General features: G+C 44.0%; 1 protein-coding gene across 24 annotated transcripts in view; it reads left to right on the top strand.

Moving 5' to 3' along the window:
- The window catches only part of MICAL3 (microtubule associated monooxygenase, calponin and LIM domain containing 3), a 313,530-nt gene that overhangs the window by 123,027 nt on the left and 168,920 nt on the right, over positions 1–21,583 (top strand). For all 24 annotated transcript variants that reach the window (XM_073621556.1, XM_073621539.1, XM_073621540.1 and 21 more), the window contains exons 4-8: positions 3,218–3,334; positions 4,646–4,747; positions 4,831–4,986; positions 6,941–7,041; positions 15,689–15,946. In XM_073621556.1, the coding sequence (XP_073477657.1) occupies positions 3,218–3,334; positions 4,646–4,747; positions 4,831–4,986; positions 6,941–7,041; positions 15,689–15,946 (734 nt within the window). The remainder of the gene's footprint in view (positions 1–3,217; positions 3,335–4,645; positions 4,748–4,830; positions 4,987–6,940; positions 7,042–15,688; positions 15,947–21,583) is intronic.

The raw sequence follows: 21,583 nt of genomic DNA on the forward strand, positions 1-21,583 counted from the left end.
TCCTCCTTACCTGTAGGTAATGGAGTATGACCAACCGTGTCTAGCCCAGTGATGGAAGTGCTGCCCAAAATTGGGCTGTAAGAAGGTCAGTGCCTTATATGTGTGGCCGGCCCGCCCCCCCAAGAAACAGAAACTCCCCCCAACGTCACACATATTGCAGACACTGGGGCGAACGGAAGCTCCCTCCAGCGCAGCGGCAAATCGCCGCCCACAGCTGCTGGGGGAGCTGCCGTCCACGTGTCTGCATAAGATGGAGAAACAAACGCCAACGCCGGGACGGCCTGGGGGCCGTCACGTGCGTGACGTGAGGCGTGACGTCGACGCACGGAGGGAAACCCGCCCCGACTCCCCATGCCCACCGAGGCAGACGAGGAGGGGGAAAAGGGAAGGGATCCCGACGTGCCTCGCAGCTCCCGGACATTGCACAGGAGAGGCAGCGGTCAGATCCGGCAACCCCAGGGGCATCCCACACGGCTGCATCAATGGGGAAAAGAAGGTCAAACAACAAAGTATATAACAAACAATATACAAAAAGGATGAGTGTAAACCATGAAGGGACATGTAATGCCATATATACACAACCCCTAAAGAAGGGGGGGGGGGGGGAGGCAAGTAAAACAGGGCAAGTGCCCAATGGAATAAATATCCATTTTTGGTGAATGATATCCCAGAGGTCTCACAGCCCACCTCCATCCCTAATCGGGTTTTAAGAGGCGAAGTTGGGACTTTATATGAGACGTGAGTCTCCATCCCTATGCAAACAGAAAACGGGAAGGTTGGGACTTTGAGTGAGGTGGGCAAATGAGGCCAATGGGTCAGTCACCATCAAAAACAAGCCATTTTATTGATACATAGTAAAATAATGACATAATAATGATCCCAATATGGGTTGACTGTCACAAGATTAGGCAGTGAAGGGGAGTTTGGCGGATAGCCTTATTACTTACAGGTCAACTCAAAAGTAGACCCAGCAGCCTTGTGAGCAAAGGGTGCTAGGTAATGTCTATCCCGGGGACTGTGGCAGTGTAACTCGCACAGACCACAGGGCAAGTGGAAGGCGGGGCATGTTTCCATAAGGTGCAGATTCATAACGTGTATAAATAAGTGATGGCATATCTAGCCAGCAATAATCTATAAAAGATATGAAATGTATAAATTGTAGATGCATATTCCTGTCCAAAATATGTGGCATGTGACCAAGAAGCAATGAAAATGGTTAAGAAAAAACAAACTTGCTCAGGTGTGTTTTGTGTGTGTTTTTTGTGCTTGTTTTGTGTTTTATTATTATTTTTTTTTTTTTTCGTTTTGATTTTTGGTCAACTGCTGGTCTGCTGAACTTCTGTTTGAAGAAGCAAATTGAGCATGTACCTTTTTTAAGTGTAAATGTACACTTGGGACATCATTGAATCCTATCCAGAAGGTGACCAATGGGTCAAAAGCTGGGGCCTGCTTGCTTGCTTTTTGTCAGCCACAGGCCGTGGGCTCCAAGCAGAAACCAACCACACAGTTCTACAAGGAGAACTGGTACTTGAAGACCTTTAAAGTCTGAAAAGTCCACTACCCAGTAAAGCGGCACCTTCACTCTAGGGGTGGTGGCTGTCTGGACTTGACATAGATGAATCGGCCAACACTGGACTTGTTGCCGGTTTGCCCACCCCCCTTGTTCAGTGAATTGGGGCACCTCAAGTAGTCATGAATAGAAGAACTTGTGTCCTGTGATGTACAGTTAAGACGTTTGTATTTTTAGCTTACTTGTAACATCCCTGTTTTAGTACATGACATGTCTATTCTGCTCCAAGTGGCAGCATAACGAACTTGGTCATGAACAAAAAACTGTGGGTCCTGTAAATGTTATGATTCAAAAACTTGGTATTTTTGGCTTGCTTATTTCACAGGTAAACCGAAAAAACCCTAATTTCTTAACATACCTTTATTTTAGATCCAGTGATATCATTACTAGGTCTCTTTGCTTCTTTATGCAGCTTAGACAAATCATAGTTGTTGGGAGGAGTTATTCAAATATTAAAATGTCGTCTTGATGGGTAGATGTGTTCCTAATCAGGCTGTATTTGTATGCAGAACACCCCTTGGTATTGCCCACATGCGATACTGAACCTCCATGATTGAGAAACTGGAAATCCAACGGAAGGGGGAGGCTGAAGGACAGTCAGGTTTGGTAGTAAGGGGATAGATGATGGACATTCTCCAGCTAAGAAAAAAAGCAGGCGGCTATTTGACTTACTGTAGCTTCTAATGCTTGCTGGGAGAATCGTGGTGTGCAGTAAGCACTCTCCGTACATGAGGGGAGCCTGGACACCTGCAGGACTGAACTTTTTTAGGCTGGGCTCAGCCTGAAGTGGCGCAAGGATTTTTCAGCATTAAAAACTGGAAGAGGATCTAACTCCACTCCTGTGGGGTACGGATGGAGGTCCATTTTTAATGCATGTAAAATAAAAAATGACTATTTTAAATATTCTTTTTATAAATAAAAACCTTCTTGTGATTTTTAAGATCAATTTTACATTTGCTTTAGCTTTTTCCTACCATAACTTTGTAGTAAAACGCACAGTAAAAAATTTAATGACCGGCCTATCTTGGGCCAGAAGACCATCTCCGGTTCGCTGTGTAAGTTAAATCATCTATACATTTTCTTCTTTCTCTGTGGAATTTGGCAAAAGCAGAAACCTTTCCATAAGTTGACTAGCCAAATGTAACATTTGCTATTTAAAAGGTTAACTAGTTTTTCAGTGCACCCACGTTAAAGATTATCATGTTTACCCAGAGTGTGTGTCTGTGGTGTTGTGTACATTTTTTTTTTTTTTTTTACATTTCTGCTTGGTTTTGTTTTTTTGTATGTTACTGATTTTGTGTCTTAATTATTCTCCCCCTAGATTGGCATTACATCAGTCAGTGCAGTCAGCATCCTTGTTTTTAGGACTGCTGAGATGAGCTCTAGCTGAACTTGCTGTACACTTGCACGTGGGCTGTTACATTTATGAAACAGACATAGTATATGATAGCAGGTTGGGGACAAACCATAGAACATGGTGCTTACAACTTTCAGCTGACTGTTAGACCACTAGAACATCTTGACTGAGGTTCTAACCTGATGTCTATCCAGAAAGGGTCATGGCTGGAGCTGATCTACACAGTCTGCTGTAATACAGAGGTTGGATTTGCCACAGTAAATGTTTCCTCCTCCCTTTCTATATTCCAGGTATTCGCCAGCTGCAGCTCATACTTCTGAAAGTGTCACTCATCCTGGGAATTGAGATTCATGTCAATGTTGAGTTTCAGGGATTGGTTGAGCCACCAGAAGATCAAGAGAATAAACGTGAGTAAAAAAATAAACAAACCCCTGCTAAAAGTCCTTTATAATTCACATAATTTATATCATACATGTCCCATAAATACCGGTTTTATTTTTTTACATGTGATATATAAAATGTATGTATGATTTATTAAAGGTGTAATTTAATCTGCTTAGATTTTGCCTTCCATGCCCCTTAACACGCTAGCAAATCTTCCTTTTTTTTTTTTTTTTTTTTTTTTTTTGACCTATCCTTAGACTTGGTGATATCACTGGGTCTTTGTGCTTCTCTAAGCAATGCAGGCAGATTTTGGCCAGTAGGAGAGGCTGGCTACCTGAAAACCTCACAGTGCCCTGCCTCAGTATGCCTCTCAAGAGCCCTTAGCTGTGATGGAGGGCATAGAGCTGGCTCTTGGGTGCAGTAATGTAAATATACAAATGCCTCGATAGGTGGATGTCAATCTGGAGTAGTGGGCGTTCCAGGCAGGCTGTGTTTGCCCTTACACCACCCTAGGCAACACCCACACTTTATGCTGAGCCTCTGTGATTAGAAGAACTGAACTTCAATGAATGAAAGGGACAATGAGGTTTGGGAGGAAAGAGCTAAATGATGCTGGATTTCAGCAGGTTACATAGGTGGTCTCTATCTGCCTTACAAAAAAATAAAATTTAGGAGCGCAAAGCAGAAAAGTTAAAAGTCCAATTAATATCTGTTTTAGTCCCTTGTAAATTCCTGGCGTAGGGTAGCACTAGTGGCAGCCTTCCATAGAAGAAGCCAGCTCCTAGTAGATCAAGTTAAAAGGAAAGAGCGCCGTCTAAGTGCAGCATGTATGATACAGTTTATTAGATCAATGGTTTAAAACGCTCACAAGATCTGTGACATACACGCTCGTCATTGGTATACACCACTTGGTTATCCAGTCTGCAGGAGCTGCTGGTCGTGATAGGGCTGTCAGATCTGGCAGCGGGAGCTGAGTGCATACTAAAGACAAGCGTGTAGTGTGTCACAGATCTTGTGAGTGTTTTTAACCATTGATCTATTAAACTGTATCATTCAAGCTGCACTTAGATGGCGCTTTCTTCCCTTTTTCATTTATTTTGGCCTCTGTCTGACTTGCTGCAGCTTCTAATGCATATTGTGACAAGCTCAGTGTGCAGTGAAATTAAAGTAAGCCAGTTCAGTACAGTTGAGCCTGTACAACTGCAAGATTTAAGGTAAGGCTGGAGTTCAGCTTTAAATGACCATTTCATGTTTGTGATTTTTCTGCATATATGCAACGTGGAATAAAACTTATTTGAAAGATACCATCTGTAAAATCAATATTTATTTGTCAGGTACAGGCTGGCGGGCCACAGTCCATCCTAAAGATCACCCAGTGTCTGAGTTTGATTTTGATGTTATCATTGGCGCGGATGGCAGGAGGAACACGTTGGCGGGTGAGTTGGAATTCTGGTTTGTTTGGGGTCTTGTCACGTAAAAAGCTGCTGAAACCTTTTTTGCTTCTTTGTCTCCTCTCAAGGTTTCCGCAGGAAGGAGTTTCGAGGGAAGCTGGCCATCGCCATCACAGCGAATTTCATTAACCGGAACACGACAGCAGAGGCGAAGGTGGAGGAAATCAGCGGCGTGGCCTTCATCTTCAACCAGAAGTTCTTTCAGGATTTGCGGGAGGCTACGGGTCAGTGTCAGTCGACTGCCCCATAATTTGTGTGGGATAATGACTGCTGCAGTAGATGGCTGTTGAAAGATCTGTAATGTGATTAAAATCTTCGAAGTTGCTGCACATTTGCGAATGATTCTACAGGCGTTCTGTTGCTCCTCTTATTCCATGTGAACAGCCTTGAAATAATTTTGCACAGAACATATCTTTAGTGCAGTAGCAAGTAAGCATGTGCAGAAATAAAATGCATAGAAAAAGCTAAGAATGCTACAAAAATTTAGGCCAGGTGTAACTGTACTTTTAGTACTGTTAGGGTCGGTTCACACTGGGGCGACTTGGGATCCGACTTGTACGCCCTCAAGTCGCCCCAAGTCGCTTTGTATTTAGATTAACATGGTAGGCAATGGGAGCGTCTTAATTGACACTACTGAAGTCGCTCCGACTTCAGAAAAGGTTCCTGTACTACTTCTATCCGACTTGTAGGCGACTTGTACCCATTCAACTCAATGTAAGTCGCCTGCAAGTCGGATCTCTCTGTAAAGTCAAGCGACTTTGCAGAGAAAACCCCTCCCTCCCCCCCTCCCTCCCAGAGAGGTGATTGGCCACAGGCAAAGTCGCCTGTCATGGAGGCGACTTCAAGTCGCCTCGTAATTTGCCGAAGTCGCGTTGAAGTCGCGGTACAAAGTCGCGCTAAAGTCGTGTTGCCCATGTGTGAACCGACCCTTACCCTTTTAAATGCATCCACTTCCAAGCCTTATACCTACTGTCCCCACTCCTTTTTTAAGGTCTTTACTGGATGACGTGAAACCACACAATTACTGCTCTAAATGTCTCCTGGCTGGGCTCTACATTGCCAAAGGAGTTCAATGCTATGAAGAAGCTGTCCACTTCTGGGATGAATAATAGATGGCCTCTGAATAGGAAGGAGTAGAGGGTCTTTCATGCTTGTGGAGCCTCACTCATAGATCTCTGGAACAGCCATTGAGCTGTTCCCAGTGGAGGAGAGACCAGTAAATAGAATTATTCAGACTTGCGAATGGGGCTGTTTTCAGGTACTCGTGGAAGACTCTGCAAGGATCCATGCAATTTAGGTTTAGGAGGGAAGCCCCAATGATTGAAATGGGAGCCTGAAAGTGCTTTCAGCTGTTTGCATGTAGTTGCTTATGCAGCGATATACCAGTGGATAAGTGGCCCTGGATGCAGACTGTCTGCAATTACCTGAGTCATCCTCATATTGCATAGGTCCCCTGCAGAGTCTTCTGTGGTCTATTGGAAATTACCCTATTCTCAATTATGCATGGGGCCCTAATATTGGGGGGGGGGGGGGGCGCTGTCACTTTAATAAGCAGATCTTGGTGGACAACAGTAACAAGGGAAAAGATTATGTTTTATAAACCTTTTTTTTTTTTTTTTTCCTTAATAAATTGACGCTTATGGGTTTTACAATTGCAGCTTTTCTGCAAAGCTGAAGTTCAGGCAAGCTGCTAAATAAACCTATAAAATGAATATATCAGAGCTGTTTTTACCTGCCATAGCATTTGTATTAGTCAATCCAGTCCTGAGGTTTACACTGCTCTGGCGCACAGCCCCGCCTGGCACTTTTTTCTCTCCTGCAGTTCAGTAACACTTGCAGATATTGTCTCTCCTCTCTGTCACTCTGCTCTCTCCTTCTATGAGCATGTTTCTTGTTAGCACATGAGCACACCTGATTGGCCCCTTATGCTGCTTCTCCCTCTGTGATTTTGAGCTCTGTTATGTAGGTACTGCAAAAGGCTGATGGCAAGTCAGATTCAGATGCTTACACTCACAGAATAAAAACATTTACACATTAAATGATGTAAATGCAGTGCTGCATTAATTTGGGTTAAATTACCAAATGCTGCTTGCTTAATTAAGAATGAAGTCATTATTTTTGTGTTCCGCCTTTTCCACTCTGCCTTCCTTTTCACAAGGTACTCTCTTCTGTTCACAGGTATCGATCTGGAGAACATTGTCTATTACAAGGATGACACACACTACTTTGTCATGACAGCTAAGAAGCAGAGCTTGCTGGAGAAAGGGGTTATCTTACAGGTAACATCAGGCTGAATCCCATCCATTCATTATTGCAGCCTAATAGCAAGCAAAGTGACAGTCTCGGAACCAGAATTCAGCTTGTAGAGCAGACAGAGTCATCTTCCAAAAGATGGAGAGTGTTCTACTGACCGGTTCCCTGGGATAATAGCCATCCCATTTGTAGTGCCCCGTGTACTCTAAGTATTGCTTTTGTGTGTTGATCGAGAGCACCCAAGCTACTTTTCATGCTATGAGTGCTATAACCAACCTGTATACATATGTAGGAAGAGGAGGGTGTGACTTTAAATGAGACACGCAAGTGAGATATTGGTATTTATCTGTCAGAATAAATACATGGTACTGATATTGCAATAATTCATCTATGTACATACATATACAAGCATTAATGACACATATCCATATAGAAAGATTATGGGTATAACACCTCTTGACTGCCTATCAATATTAGGAATAAAATACCATAATTTACAAAAAGTTCATATATGATTAATTACACAAGTACATGATTCTAATATACAATAATAGACACATGATCGATTAAAACATGGATATAAAGGCTAAACGCGTTTCATGGAATTGTTATCCACTCTTCATGAGCATACGTGTACATCTGTAATTAGTTTTAAAAAACCTTAGATGACTATCTTTTAAAAGAAAAACCAAAATGGAAAGAAAACCCCATTGGGTGTAGAGTACTCAGTCACTGTATATAGCAAGTGCAACTCCAAAGGCTGGAGACCCCCTAGAAAGGGGTATCTTTTCCGGGAGCTGTGGTTGCGTGAACCGTATGCATGGCCCGTGCAAAGTGACATCCGTGGATGCAGGAATCCCGGCAGGACAGTTTCCTGGGCGTGACTGTGAATGTTTCCGTGAGTGCCTTGAGGGACTGCTGTGAAAAATATGTGTGTTGACTTGGATAACAAACTCCTGTCCATTTTAAGGACAGGAAAGATGAGTGTAACCATGCTGGAGAAGGTGAATCCCAAACCAGGAGGATTGGGGAGTGATGAAATGTGATAAGTGAAAAAAACTAACTCAAACTATGTGAGTAGGAACCCATAGGGACCAGTGTCGCTGTGCTGTATGGGGCTAAGAAAAATGGGATACCGAGTGCTGGAACCTAGGAAGTCATGATGGAAAATGGTCTAGAAACGGCAGCAGGACAGATCTGCCACCCCAGATGGAGCCTATAAGGGCGAACACGGCTGACACCCCCAAATGCCACGCTGAACGTGCATGGGGAGGTGCCAACATGTCCCCCAGCACTTGACGTCAAATCCCCTCACACATATTAAGGATGGAAAACATGCACGACAGTGCTCACTCATGTTTTAATCGATCATGTGTCTATTATCATTTTATATTAGAATCATGTACCTTGTGAAATTAATCATATATGAACTTTTTGTAAATTCTGGTATTTTATTCCTAATATTGATAGGAAGTCAAGAGGTGTTATACTCCTAATCTTTCCATATGGATAAGTGTCATTCATGCTTGTATATGTATGTATTACATAGACAGGGATGGCGGCATGAGACCTCAGTAGGTCGCTGCCTCATTTAAAGTCTCAACAAATCGATTCTCTTTGTCTCTATGCGTGCGTGTCATAAAAAAAAAAATATAAATATATATATATATATATATATATATATATATATATATATATATATATATATTTATAGAGGAGCGAGCCAAAATCCCTCCTGGTGGCCAACTAAAAGAGACGTCTGACCTCTAATTGCCAACAAGGGTTTTGCCACCAAGTACTAAGTCAGTCATGTTTTTCAAAGGGGTCAAATACTTATTTCACTCATTAAACTGCAAATCAGATTTATAACTTTTCTGGATATTTTTGATATTCTGCCGGGATCAAATAATTTTTCCCCTGTGTGTGTGTGTGTGTATATATATTTATATGTATATTTTTTATATATATATATATATATATATATATAATATTTGGGAGGAAAAAGTATTTGATCCCCCGCTGATTTTGTACGTTTGCCCACTGACAAAATTGAGAAGCAGAATAACAAAAATATCCAGAAAAATGCATTTTAGAAAAGTTATAAATTTGATTTGCAGTTTAGTGAGTGAAATAAGTATTTGACCCCTTCGCAAAACATGACTGACTTAGTACTTGGTGGCAAAACCCTTGTTGGCAATTAGAGGTCAGACGTTTCTTGTAGTTGTCCACCAGGTTTGCACACCTCTCGGGAGGGATTTTGTCTCGCTCCTCTTTGCAGATCCTCTCCAAGTCATTAAGGTGTTGAGGCTGACGTTTGGTAAATTAAACCTTCAACTCCCTCCACATTTTCTATGGGATTAAGGTCTGCAGACTGGCTAGGCCACTCCAGGACCCTAATGCGCTTCTTGAACCACTCTCTTGTTGCCTTGGCTGTGTGTTTTGGTCATGGTCATGCTGGAACACCCATCCATGACCCATTTTCAATGCCCTGGCTGAGGGAAGGAGGTTCTCGCCCAAGATTTGACAGTACATGGCCTCGTCCATTGTCCCTTTGATGCAATGAAGTTGTTCAGTTCTCTTAGCAGAAAAACACTTCCAAAGCATAATGTTTCCACCCCCATGTTTGACGGTGGGGATGGTGTTCTTGGTCGTAGGCAGCATTCCTCCACCTCTGAACACGGCGAATTGAGTTGATACCAAAGAGCTCGATTTTGGTCTCATCTGACCACAGCACTTTTTGCCCAGTTCTCCTGTGAGTCATTCAGATGTTCATTAGCAAACTTCAGACGGGCCTGTGCATGTGCTTTCTTGAGCAGGGGGACCTTGCGGGCGCTGCAGGATTTCAGTCCTTCACGGTGTAGTGTGTTACCAATTGTTTTCTTGGTGACTGTGGTCCCAGCTGCCTTGAGAACATTGACAAAATTCTTCCGTATAGTTCTGGGCTGATTCCTCACCATTCTCATGATCATTGAAACTCTGCGAGGCGAGATCTTGCATGGATCTACAGACTGGGAGAGATTTGACAGTTATTTTTTTGTGTTTCTTCCATTTACGAATAATCACACTAACTATTGCACCCTCTCACCAAGCTGCTTGGCGATTGGCCTTGTAGCCCATTCCAGCCTTGTGTAGTTCTACAATCTGTCCAAGGATGTCAGGGACAAGCTTTTTGGTCTTGGCGGAAAGATTGGAAACTGATTCTGTGGACAGGTGTCTTTTATACTGGTAACAAGCTTAGATTAAGAACACCCCCTTAGGCCGGGTTCACACTGGTACGACACGACAGTCGTACTTTGGATCTGACTTTGCCCTGCGACTTGAAGTCCGGCATGCGTCTAACTTCAATGGGATTGAACAGGGATCCGACTTTGATCCCTGACAATACCAGGCACTGTCTGGTATGAATCTTTAGGGGGAACTCCACCAAATAAAGAAAAAATAAAAATAACTGGCATGGGTTCCCCTCCAAGAGCATACCAGGCCATTCGATCTGGTATGGATTTTAAGGGGAACTCCCCATGCCGAAAAACTGGCGTGGGAGTCCCCCCTCCCAAAATCCATACCAGACCCTTATCCGAGCACACAGCCCGGCAGGTCAGGAAAGGGGGTGGAACAAGCGAGTGCTCCGCCCCCGAACCATGCCAGGCCACATGCCCTCAACATGGCCCAGTTTCCGGCCCCCCACCCTATGTGAATGAATATGGGTTCATTGTACCCCTACCCATTCACCTGAAAAAAGTATCAAAAATAAAACACAGCGCACAGGGTGTTTTTAAAGTACCGTATTTATCGGCGTATAACACGCACTTTTTTCCCCTTAAAATCAGGGGAAAATCATGGGTGTGTGTTATACGCCAATCTCCGCTGTCTGTGGAGCGTCGCCGACATTGAACGAGCCAAGCCAAGTGTACTGTGTACTCCGCTCCGCTCGCAGTCACGCCCAGTCCCGCCACCTAGCCTTTACGTCCCGCCATTGGACTGGTGTTGTGTCCATCATAGGGGCCCGGCCAAGGGGCGGGACGGGGGCGTTACTGCGAGCAGAGACGAGTACACGAGTACGCTCGGCTCAGTCTATGTTGGTGGCAAGAGGAGCCGAAGATCTCAGCGTGGGGCAGCGGCGCTAAATTTAAAACCAAAACAGGCTGCAGGTGGACAGTGGAAGGCTGCAGGTGGACAGTGGAAGGCTGCAGGTGGACAGTGGAAGGCTGCAGGTGGACAGTGGAAGGCTGCAGGTGGACAGTGGAAGGCTGCAGGTGGACAGTGGAGGGCTGCAGGTGGACAGTGGAGGGGCTGCAGGTGGACAGTGGAGGGGCTGCAGGTGGACAGTGGAGGGGCTGCAGGTGGACAGTGGGGGGGCTGCAGGTGGACAGTGGGGGGGCTGCAGGTGGACAGTGGGGGGGCTGCAGGTGGACAGTGGGGGGGCTGCAGGTGGACAGTGGGGGGGCTGCAGGTGGACAGTGGGGGGGCTGCAGGTGGACAGTGGGGGGGCTGCAGGTGGACAGTGGGGGGGCTGCAGGTGGACAGTGGGGGGGCTGCAGGTGGACAGTGGGGGGGCTGCAGGTGGACAGTGGGGGGGCTGCAGGTGGACAGTGGGGGGGCTGCAGGTGGACAGTGGGGGGGCTGCAGGTGGACAGTGGGGGGGCTGCAGGTGGACAGTGGGGGGGCTGCAGGTGGACAGTGGGGGGGCTGCAGGTGGACAGTGGGGGGGCTGCAGGTGGACAGTGGGGGGGCTGCAGGTGGACAGTGGGGGGGCTGCAGGTGGACAGTGGGGGGGCTGCAGGTGGACAGTGGGGGGGCTGCAGGTGGACAGTGGGGGGGCTGCAGGTGGACAGTGGGGGGGCTGCAGGTGGACAGTGGGGGGGCTGCAGGTGGACAGTGGGGGGGCTGCAGGTGGACAGTGGGGGGGCTGCAGGTGGACAGTGGGGGGGCTGCAGGTGGACAGTGGGGGGGCTGCAGGTGGACAGTGGGGGGGCTGCAGGTGGACAGTGGGGGGGCTGCAGGTGGACAGTGGGGGGGCTGCAGGTGGACAGTGTGGAAGCCTGAATTGATGGGCATTTAAAATGTAAGTTTTTTTTTTTTTTTTTTTTTTTTTTACTTAAACCTCCTTCCTAAACTTGGGGTGCGTGTTATATACGCCGGCGCGTGTTATACGTCGATAAATAGGGTAATTTATTAAGGCAGCTCCGGCTTCTCTTCAGACTTCTCCTCTCTCTGGCTCTTCTGCCTCCTCCGATGAGGTTCTCTCCCTCTCTCTCTCCCTCTCCCTTTTCCTCGTCCCCACCCCTTTCCTGACCTGCCGGGCTGTGTGGATTTTGGGGGGACCCCCCACGCCGTTTTTTGTGTGGGGGTTCCCCTTAAAATCCATACCAGACTGAAGGGCCTGGTATGCTCTTGGAGGGGGAACCCCTGCCGTTTAAAAAAAAAAAAAAATTTGGCGTGGAGTTCCCCTTCAAGATCATCAGAGCACAAGTCCCATGCCAAAGTCGGATCAGTCAAGACGGTGATTCGACTTGTGAAGTAGGCTCAACGTCTGACCAAAGTGGTGCAGGGAGCATTTTCAAAGTCGGACCGACTTGTGTCAGACCAGTTTAAGACGGCTCCCATAGGGAAACATTGATTTTCACACATCATGTGACATGAGCTCCCAATGTCGGAGCGTTTTGTTGTACCAGTGTGAACTCGGCCTTAAAGAGTGCTCCTAATCTCAGCTCGTTGCCTGTATAGAAGACACCAGGGAGCCAGAAATCTTACTGATTGATAGAGGATCAAATACCTATTTCACTCATTAAATGCAAATCAATTCATAACTTTTTTAAATGCATTTTTTCTGGATTTTTTTTTTTTTCTTGTTAAAATAAACCTACCATTAATTGCCGACAAATTCATAGTGCTGCTGGCTATAGCTAGCAGAACCAATCAGAGTGTGTGTGTGTGTGTGTGTGTGTGTGTGTGTGTGTGTGTGTGTAAAAAAAAAAAATATATATATATATATTCTCATACATACATTATTTTTTCTCAACCTACTGGTTGGATGAAAAAAAGACTAATGTATAGGCTGCCTGAGAAGATGCAACAAGTCCGATTAAAACCCACCTCATTTCCTCATGTCCAGTAGCATCTGGCCCTGCCTGCATTGCATAGAGAAGTACATAAACCCAGTGATGACATCTATTGCCCTAAAATAAGCTATGTAATGAAAACGGAAGAGGGGGGTGTGTGTGTATTTATTTATTTATTTATTTTTTTATTATGAAACTAAAAAAGAGGAACCCTGAGAAGGTAAAAAAAATAAGCAGATTAAAATGCAGCTTTAGAGTTTAACATGTAGGGTTGTTGTTCCTGCCTATCAAATGTGATTTCTTTTGGCATTTCCTTCCTGCCCAACGGCCCTGGTATCCAGATGGCAGATTCGTGACCTGTTCTCCAGATATTAAATGCAGACATTCAGTAGTGGACTGGAGCATGCAGTAACTTCATCAGACCTGTTGCCAAAAGTAATACTGCACCCTTTTATAAACTTCTTCTCTCCTGAGAAATTGGAAAATGCATACTAATGAAAACAAGTGACTTTAAAAATGTAAAGTATTTTTGTCACTACCTCAAGGATGCTAAACTATAAGTGCCCACAAATGTAAATAGTTGTATGAGAGTATAGCATAAAATACCCCTGTATTTGAGACATCCATGAGTCCCAGTTGGTGCAGAAATCTCATAGGACTATATTGATAAAATCTGGTACGCAGGTATCTGCATGTAAACACCGGTATTTGCACGTGCATTTGGGTGTAATTTTTCAAATGTGAAGTTTTGTGTATGAGAAATTGCACGTATCACAAGTAGCGGCGTTTACCACTTGTTGAGACTGTATATGAAAAGTATGCACAAATGTTAAGTGGTTTACAGTAGTTTATAGTTTTGTTAAATAAGAACGCTGGGATGGTGATTAAATATATACTATAGTCCTGTGCAATCAGTTAAGCAAAATCGCTGATGTGATCTTGATTAAAATTGCACACTTTGTTTAAAATTCACTATTTTAAAAATCCATGATGTCTTCATTTTACACTGCATCTTCATCTTCCCCAATCCCCAGCATCCAGCAGGAGGTATCTCGAAAGTGGTGATGTCGTTTCCTGTTAATGTTGCTCACTGGGACTACACATCCCTTGCCCCCCCCCCCCCCCCCTCCCCCTAGGATTTAGGGTTTGGGTGGACATGACTGTGCACATTGGATCAGAAGAGTATCCTCCTGCTCCCAGGCTTCTGACTCTGCCCACACACATTACTGCGCCCTGCTCTGCTGCTTTTTATTTTATGTCGGCATGTTGTACATTATCTCCTCACACTCCAATATTGCATGTGGATGTGATGAAGGGCACTTACTCTGAGCATAAAGCTTATTTGTATAGCCTGCACATCTGGTCTGTCAGTGAAAGTCTGAGGTCATAGGAGGTGGAACAGACCACAGATCTGCTTGTCAATCAATTTAACTACACAGCACAAAGTCAGACTCCTGACACCACACATTATAATGTAAGTACATCACCACTCTCATTACAAAGAACTACAGTGAGGATTGTATAAGACTGTTGCCCAGGGGGATAGGGGGCATAGCAGCCACTGATTTTGTGAACAGTCCATTAGGAGCACAGAGGCCTTCCATTGAACAAAGAAGGCTGGGTTGATGACGGGCAGGAGGACTGTGCACTCTAACACCAAGAAATTATTTACAGCTTCAGAAGCACCGTATATATAACATTTTTGCCCAGAGTTCAACTTAACATTTATGCACCTCTTTTGGAACCACATGTTCAAAGTTATTAGGTTGCACATAGTGTATGTTAAATTATTTATACCGTAGGTAGATTGGGTACTGGAGAGCTGGGTACGCTTGTATTTTATATACGTAATAATATATAAATATGGTTTGGTTTTAAAATGTTAGTTGTAGATCTGTATTTATTATACTCTCTAAAAGTTTAAAGTGATATATTGGAGCCAATTTTTTGTTTTTTTGTTTTAAATCACAAACATGCAATACTTCACTGCTCTGTGCAGTGGTTTTGCACAGAGCAGCCCCGATCCTTCTCTTATTGGGTCCCTTGCCAGTGCTATTGGCCCCTCCCTCCTGTCTAGTGACCCCAGAACAAAGCAGCTTGCAGTGGGGTCACCCAAGCAGGCGCGCTCCCGAGCCACTGCTCTGCGTGTCCATTCAGACCTGGAGCCACAGTTTGGCCCCACCCTCTTTCCTCATTGGCTGTTTGGTCGTGATTGACAGCAGCAGGAGCCACTGGATTCCGCTACAGTCTCAGCCAATGACAAGGGAGAGAAGAGCTGATGCTCTCGTGCACATTGCTGGATCAATAGAGGGCTCAGTTAAGTATGGGGGGGGCTGCTGCACATAAAATATTTTTTACCTTCATGCATAGAATGCATAAAGGTACAAAATATTAGCCCTTTAGAACCACTTTAAAAAAATAAAATCAACTTAAAGTAATAAGAAATTTTTGTTCAAGAACATTCTGAATTCTTAAGCCGCCGATGAAGAAAAAAATGTCCTCTTGTTACGTTTGTAGTACAATTTGGAATATGATTTTGCATGATCTTAATTGCAGACTGTTGTGTTTACGTTCTCTGGTATACCTCTCATCAGTTTCATTGCCCCCTCTACAGGATTATGCTGACACAGAGATGCTGCTGTCACGTGCCAATGTGGACCAGGAGGCGCTGTTGAATTACGCCACAGAGGCTGCTCGCTTCTCCACCAATCAGCAGCTGCCCACCCTGGACTTTGCCATCAATCATTATGGGCAGCCGGACGTAGCCATGTTCGATTTCACCTGCATGTATGCCTCAGAGAATGCCGCACTGGTGCGAGAGAGGAATAGTCATCGACTGCTTGTGGCACTTGTGGGCGACAGCCTTCTAGAGGTCAGTAGATCATGGACAGTTTGTGTTCTTTAGAAAAATGAATTCAAAATTACAGCCAATTACATCTTGCCTCTGCATTTTTTTGTTGCAATGATTACATGATATATTGCGAACTGTAGTAGACACAGGATCAATTTATAGTGAAAATTTAAAATTTAATGTGACTTGGAGGAGGCAGCAGTACACTTGCATGTTGAGTGTCTCTAAATTTTCATCCTGTGTACCTGGCTAGTTCATCCCTGTTTCCCTCATATCTTGACCTTTTTCAACACTTGTGGTAGCAAAAGGGTGGGCTTAAACGGCCACACATGTATCGCTGGACGTCTGTTATGCACTCACTGTGTGCACGATGTTCACTCTCAGCACAGACTGAGCTACCACAGACAGCTTTCGGTCCAGACTACAGATAGGTAGCCTAGTGTCCTGTAGGTGATGGACATCATCTCCCTTATGGAGAAGTTTCTATGCTTAGAGGAGCTCCAGCCTTCTGCAGAAAAAAATTAAGTCAGCAGCTATAAATACTGTAGCTGCTGACTTTTGTAATATTTGGGTCACTTGCCTGTCCAGGAATCCAGTGGTGCAAATTACTCAAACCACTCACAGCAACATTGCTTCTCTTGCAATGGAGCAGGGACCCTATTTTAACACCAGTCTTTCTGATTCTAGTGTTATCTTAGGCATGCAGCCAGTGGCATATTTGTCCAAGGCAGATAATTCTGCATCTATGTTGGAATTTCTCAGACAATGAATGGCCTTAATACAGCCATCCCTATCCAGCGCCCTAAAGCACCAGGGCTCCTCTCCACCTTCATCTTTTTGGAAGTGGAACTACTTCATACATAAATGATAGACATGGGAAAACTTTGAAGAAGACCCCTAGGTGGTGTTGGAGGTGGCTGTGGGAAACTTCTATGAACTTCTACTTTTGTGCAAAATGCTTGCCAATGTAGATATGCTAGCGCAAGAGCCTTGTTACAATGACACCTAATTCTTTTCTCTCGTCATGCCTCTCTGGATACTAAGAGATCTGCAAAGTTTAAAAGACCTTCACCTTCACCTTGCCCATTCATGAACAAATAAAACGGACAATATACTGTTGTGCTCAAAAGTTTGCATACCCTAGCGGAAATTGTGAATTTTTGGCATTAATATTGAAAATGACTGATCGTGCAAAAAAACTGTCTTTTATTTAGGGATATTCAAGGCTTTGGATATCTGTTTATATCCTTTTCCATCTTTAAGTTTCATTACCCTGTTACGCAGGTCTTTTGACTTTTCTACCTCCTCATGGCTCAGCGTCTAGCCTGCTTAAAGCATCCATGTGAGAGCTAACAAACTCATTGACTATTTATACACACACTAATTGTGATTTAAAAAGCCACAAATGTGGGAAATTAACCTTTTAATTGCCATTTTAACCTGTGTGTGCCATCTGTGTCTGTACCAAGGCCAAACATTCCAGGGTATGTAAACTTTTGATCTGGGCCAGTTGGGTGATTTTTGTTATGATTAAAAAAAATCCAAAAAAATGTGATAATGGCTTTATGTTAATGCTATCCTTAAATAAAAGACATTTTTTTTTTTTTTTTACATGATCAGTCATATTTTCAATATTTATGCCCAAATTTCACAATTTCTGCCAGGGTATGCCAAATTTTGAGCACAACTGTATGATTGTTGGGTTTCCCCTAAAGGTTTTTTTTTTTTTTTTTTTCTTTCCCCTCCAAAAATAATTGCTGAGCTATATCCAGGGGAAAGCAAATTCACTAAAAAGTGGACTATTCTGGTAGTAAACTTTGCAGTCTTGAACAAACCTCTTATTGTGCCTATAAGAGGTTTCTTCAATTAAGGATTCTGCAGAAAGAAAAGGCTATCTTTACTCTTCCAGGTTCAGCCCTACAAAAGGCTATTGTTGCAATCTGTCAAACCACAGCTATTTGGACTAGAGCAATGATCCATGATCCTACCGTACCAAACCCTTTCAGAAAACCTACAAACACTGCCTTTCAACTTCTCTGTATTGATGCCCTAAAAACATGTCCTAACACAAATTTCCATAATGCCTCCAATTTTTTATCCCCCCCCCCAAGGGTTTCTACCTCCAAAATGGTACAAGCATTGTTTTCCAAGCCAAAATTTAGCCCTACTTTTGGTGCAAGATATAGAACACAACGCCCACCAAGTCTGCCACAAAGCACTCTTGGGGCAGACTTGGTGGGCACACTCCTAAGAGCGGGGAAACTTCTGCTACAATTTGCCTTCCTTTGGGTCACAGAAGTCCCAGACCTATGGGTTCAATCGATGGTTTCAAAATAGAGTTCCAAACACTACCCACTCTTCGTTTTCTTCATTCAAGCAAACCAGAATGTCCAAGAACTGTCAGATTTACAAACTGCCCTGAACCATCTCTTGTCTCAGGGAGTGGTTCTAGTACCTCTGGAGGCAAGGTTCAAAGAATTTTTTTCAAACCTGTTCAATGTACCAAAACCCAATGGGGGTATTCATCCTATCCTGGACCTAAAATTCCTAAACAAATACCTTATTTACATTCACAGGTTTGTCATAGAATCTGCTAAGGTCAGTTATTTCCTCTCTGAGACTATGGGAAAACCTGGCAGCAGACCTTAAAGATGCCTACCTCCATATTCCCATTTACCCTCTTCATCAGAGCTTTCTGAACTTCGCCATAGGAGACAAATACTTCCAATTTGCCAAACTGCTGTTCGGCTTATCCTCTGCATCCAGAACTTTTACAAAGTCTCTTGCACCCTTTCTCGCCCTCTTTAAGAACTACAGTTTACCAGGATCTTAGATGTCCTGCTGAAGGATTCATCTCTCACAGCTATTTGAAAACATCCAAAAGACTATCCAGATTATTCAAAATAGGTTGGGTTATCCACTTCCAAATGTCTCCATCCCATACTTGTTGCATCTGGAATATCAAGCTTCGTTCTAGACCTGGCATATGGAAGGGCTTTCCTTCTTTTCACCTGGAAAAAACACTCTCTCTTAAATTCCTCATGCTTCTCTCCAGCCAAGTAAGCATCTCCCCAGATTGAAAGGTGATGACAACAGATGCCAGCTTCACAGCCTGGGGAAGTGTGCTTCAATCTCACACAGTTTAGGGAAGCATGCTTCTCAGGGGACTTCCAATAGGGTGGCCTAAATCAAGGAGGAACCAGGAGTCAGGCAGCCCTAAAGGAAGTAAGTCTGATCGTCTCTTGGGCGGAAGAGCACTGGCCAACAATCTCTGCTGCTCTCATTCCAGGAGTGGACAATTGGAAGGTGGATTTTCTCAGCCATATCTCCTAGACCAAGGGGAATGGTCATTCTATCTTTTCTTTACTCTATGTCAGAATTGGGGGACCTGAGATGTGGACATCCTGGTTCAACAACAAGTTACCCCTATACGTGGCTAGGAACAAGAATCCTCTATCACTGGTCATGCGATGCCCTGGTAATCTCATGGTCGCAGTGTGGGTAAAAATATGCTTGCTGTCCACTGTGGATTCTTCTTGACTGCTCTGCAAGATAGAGGAATATAATAAAACTGCAATTCTCATTGCACTAAACTGGCCAGAAGAACTTGGTACACAGATATACTCAAAGATTTTGAAGATGACCCCTGGCCTCTCTCAAGCAGGTCAGATCTGCCTCAATACCAGCTTGCTTTTCAGTCACTTGCGTTAATGGCATGGTGGTTGAAACCCAGGCCTTAAAGAACAGGTGTATATCTGATTCTGTCATTCCTACATTACTCAGGGCAAGAGAAGCCACTTCAAGAAAGATCTGCTATACCTGGAGACCCTTTTTCGCCTGTTATGAACACTGGCATTATCTGCTTAATCCTTGAGACATTTTACTACCTTGTATTCTGGCTTGCCTGCGGTTGAACCTTGACCAAATCTTGTCTCCAAGTACTCTTAGTGAACAGGCTTATGGCCCTCTCATCCTCTTCCAAAAGCCTTTGGATTCTCTCCTTGTAGGGAAGTACTGATACCGTTTTTTTTTTTTTTTTTTATACTCGGCGATACCATTTACCGATACCTACCGCAACTGTTTTGTTTACACTTCAGCTGTCAACAATGGTACCAAGCATTGAAAAGTTATTTACAAATGAAATAAAAAAAATTTCAATGTGAAACATGTAAATATACTTTAAAGGTATACAAATTTTAACGAACAAAGTAAACAAAAAAAAAAGTTTTAATTATTAATAGTTTATGAAATAGAAGTGAACAGTAAAACATTTTTCACTGCCAGTAAATATCTTACAGCCCACTTTCTGTTTCTTGTCTGGTTAAAAAAAAGCCTAGGCTTATGACCTCATGCACAGCTCTCTCTTTGTTTCCCAGGAAGGGAGGGGGGATGAGTCATAAGCGGGCCAATGAGAGCTGCAGAGCTGGAGGTGTGTCTGTGTAAATCCAGCAAGTGAAAAGACAGCAGCTTCAACTGCCCAAACTTAAAATGATTGCAGCCAGACTCCGTGGAGGGAGATTATGGCAGCATATTTGGCAAGTAGTGAATCACAGTATATATAAAATATGCAAAGTGGTTGGAGGGACGCTTCAGAATGGCAAAGATGTTTTTATTAGAAATTATGTGAGCAGACTGCAGTTACCCTTTAAAGGTTAAGGGGTTAAACAGAGGAACATTTACTAAAAAAACAAGTTTTTTTGTAATTTTTTTGTAACAACAAAAAAAAAGTTATACTTACCTGCTCTGTGCAGTGGTTTTGCACAGAGCAGCCCAGATCCTCCTCTTCGGTGCTCCTGGCCCCTCCTTCCTGTTGCGTGCCCCCACAGCAAGCAGCTTGCTATGGGGGCTCCTGAGCTGAGCCACCGCTCCCTGTGTCCATTCAGACACGGAGCCGCGGCCTTGTCCCCTTTCTCTCCTCATTGGCTGGCTGACTTTGACAGGAGCGGGAGCCAATGGCACCAAGCTGCTGTCTCAGCTAATGAGGGGAGTCCAGGGCAGCCGAGACACTCCTGCAACATCGCTGGCTCTAGATAGGGCTCAGATAAGTATTAGGGGGCTTGGGGAGCTGCTGCACACAGAAGTTTTTTTTTTTTTTTAATTTTGATGCATGGACTGCATTAAGGAAAAAAAAAAAAAAAAAAAAAACCTTCTGCCTTTACAACCACTTTAACTGACTTCATCTGCAGATCAGTTCTTTATTTCTTTTTTGCATTTCAGCTGTCAGTGTGGTAATTCCGCTGAAAGAACCGATCCTGACAGTGTCGGTGCATTTGCACGAGTATCAATACTCATGTAAATGCTTAGTATCGGCACTAATATTGGTATCAGTGCAACCCTGTCTCCTTGTCTTGTAAAAAACTTTATTCAATGTGTCTTACAGATCAACCCCCCCCCGCCCCCATTACAGCACCCTGCGCATCTTTAGGATCTCAATTTGGTTCTTTCTGCCCTGTAGGATCCATCCTTTGAACTCATTAGGGAACTCCCACTTGGGTGATCTCCCCTGCAAAGTTGGCATCTTGGTGGCTATGACTTCTCTGACGTGTTTCAGAATTGGCTTCTGCCACAGTATCAGCCTTTCACCTAATGAAGACCTTTTGATTTGCCTGTAAATTATATATCGAAGTACAATACAGGCTACTGAGTACTTTCCCATCT

Source organism: Aquarana catesbeiana, linkage group LG03, assembly GCF_042186555.1.
Source record: "Aquarana catesbeiana isolate 2022-GZ linkage group LG03, ASM4218655v1, whole genome shotgun sequence".
In the NCBI taxonomy this organism is placed as follows: Eukaryota; Metazoa; Chordata; class Amphibia; order Anura; family Ranidae; genus Aquarana; species Aquarana catesbeiana.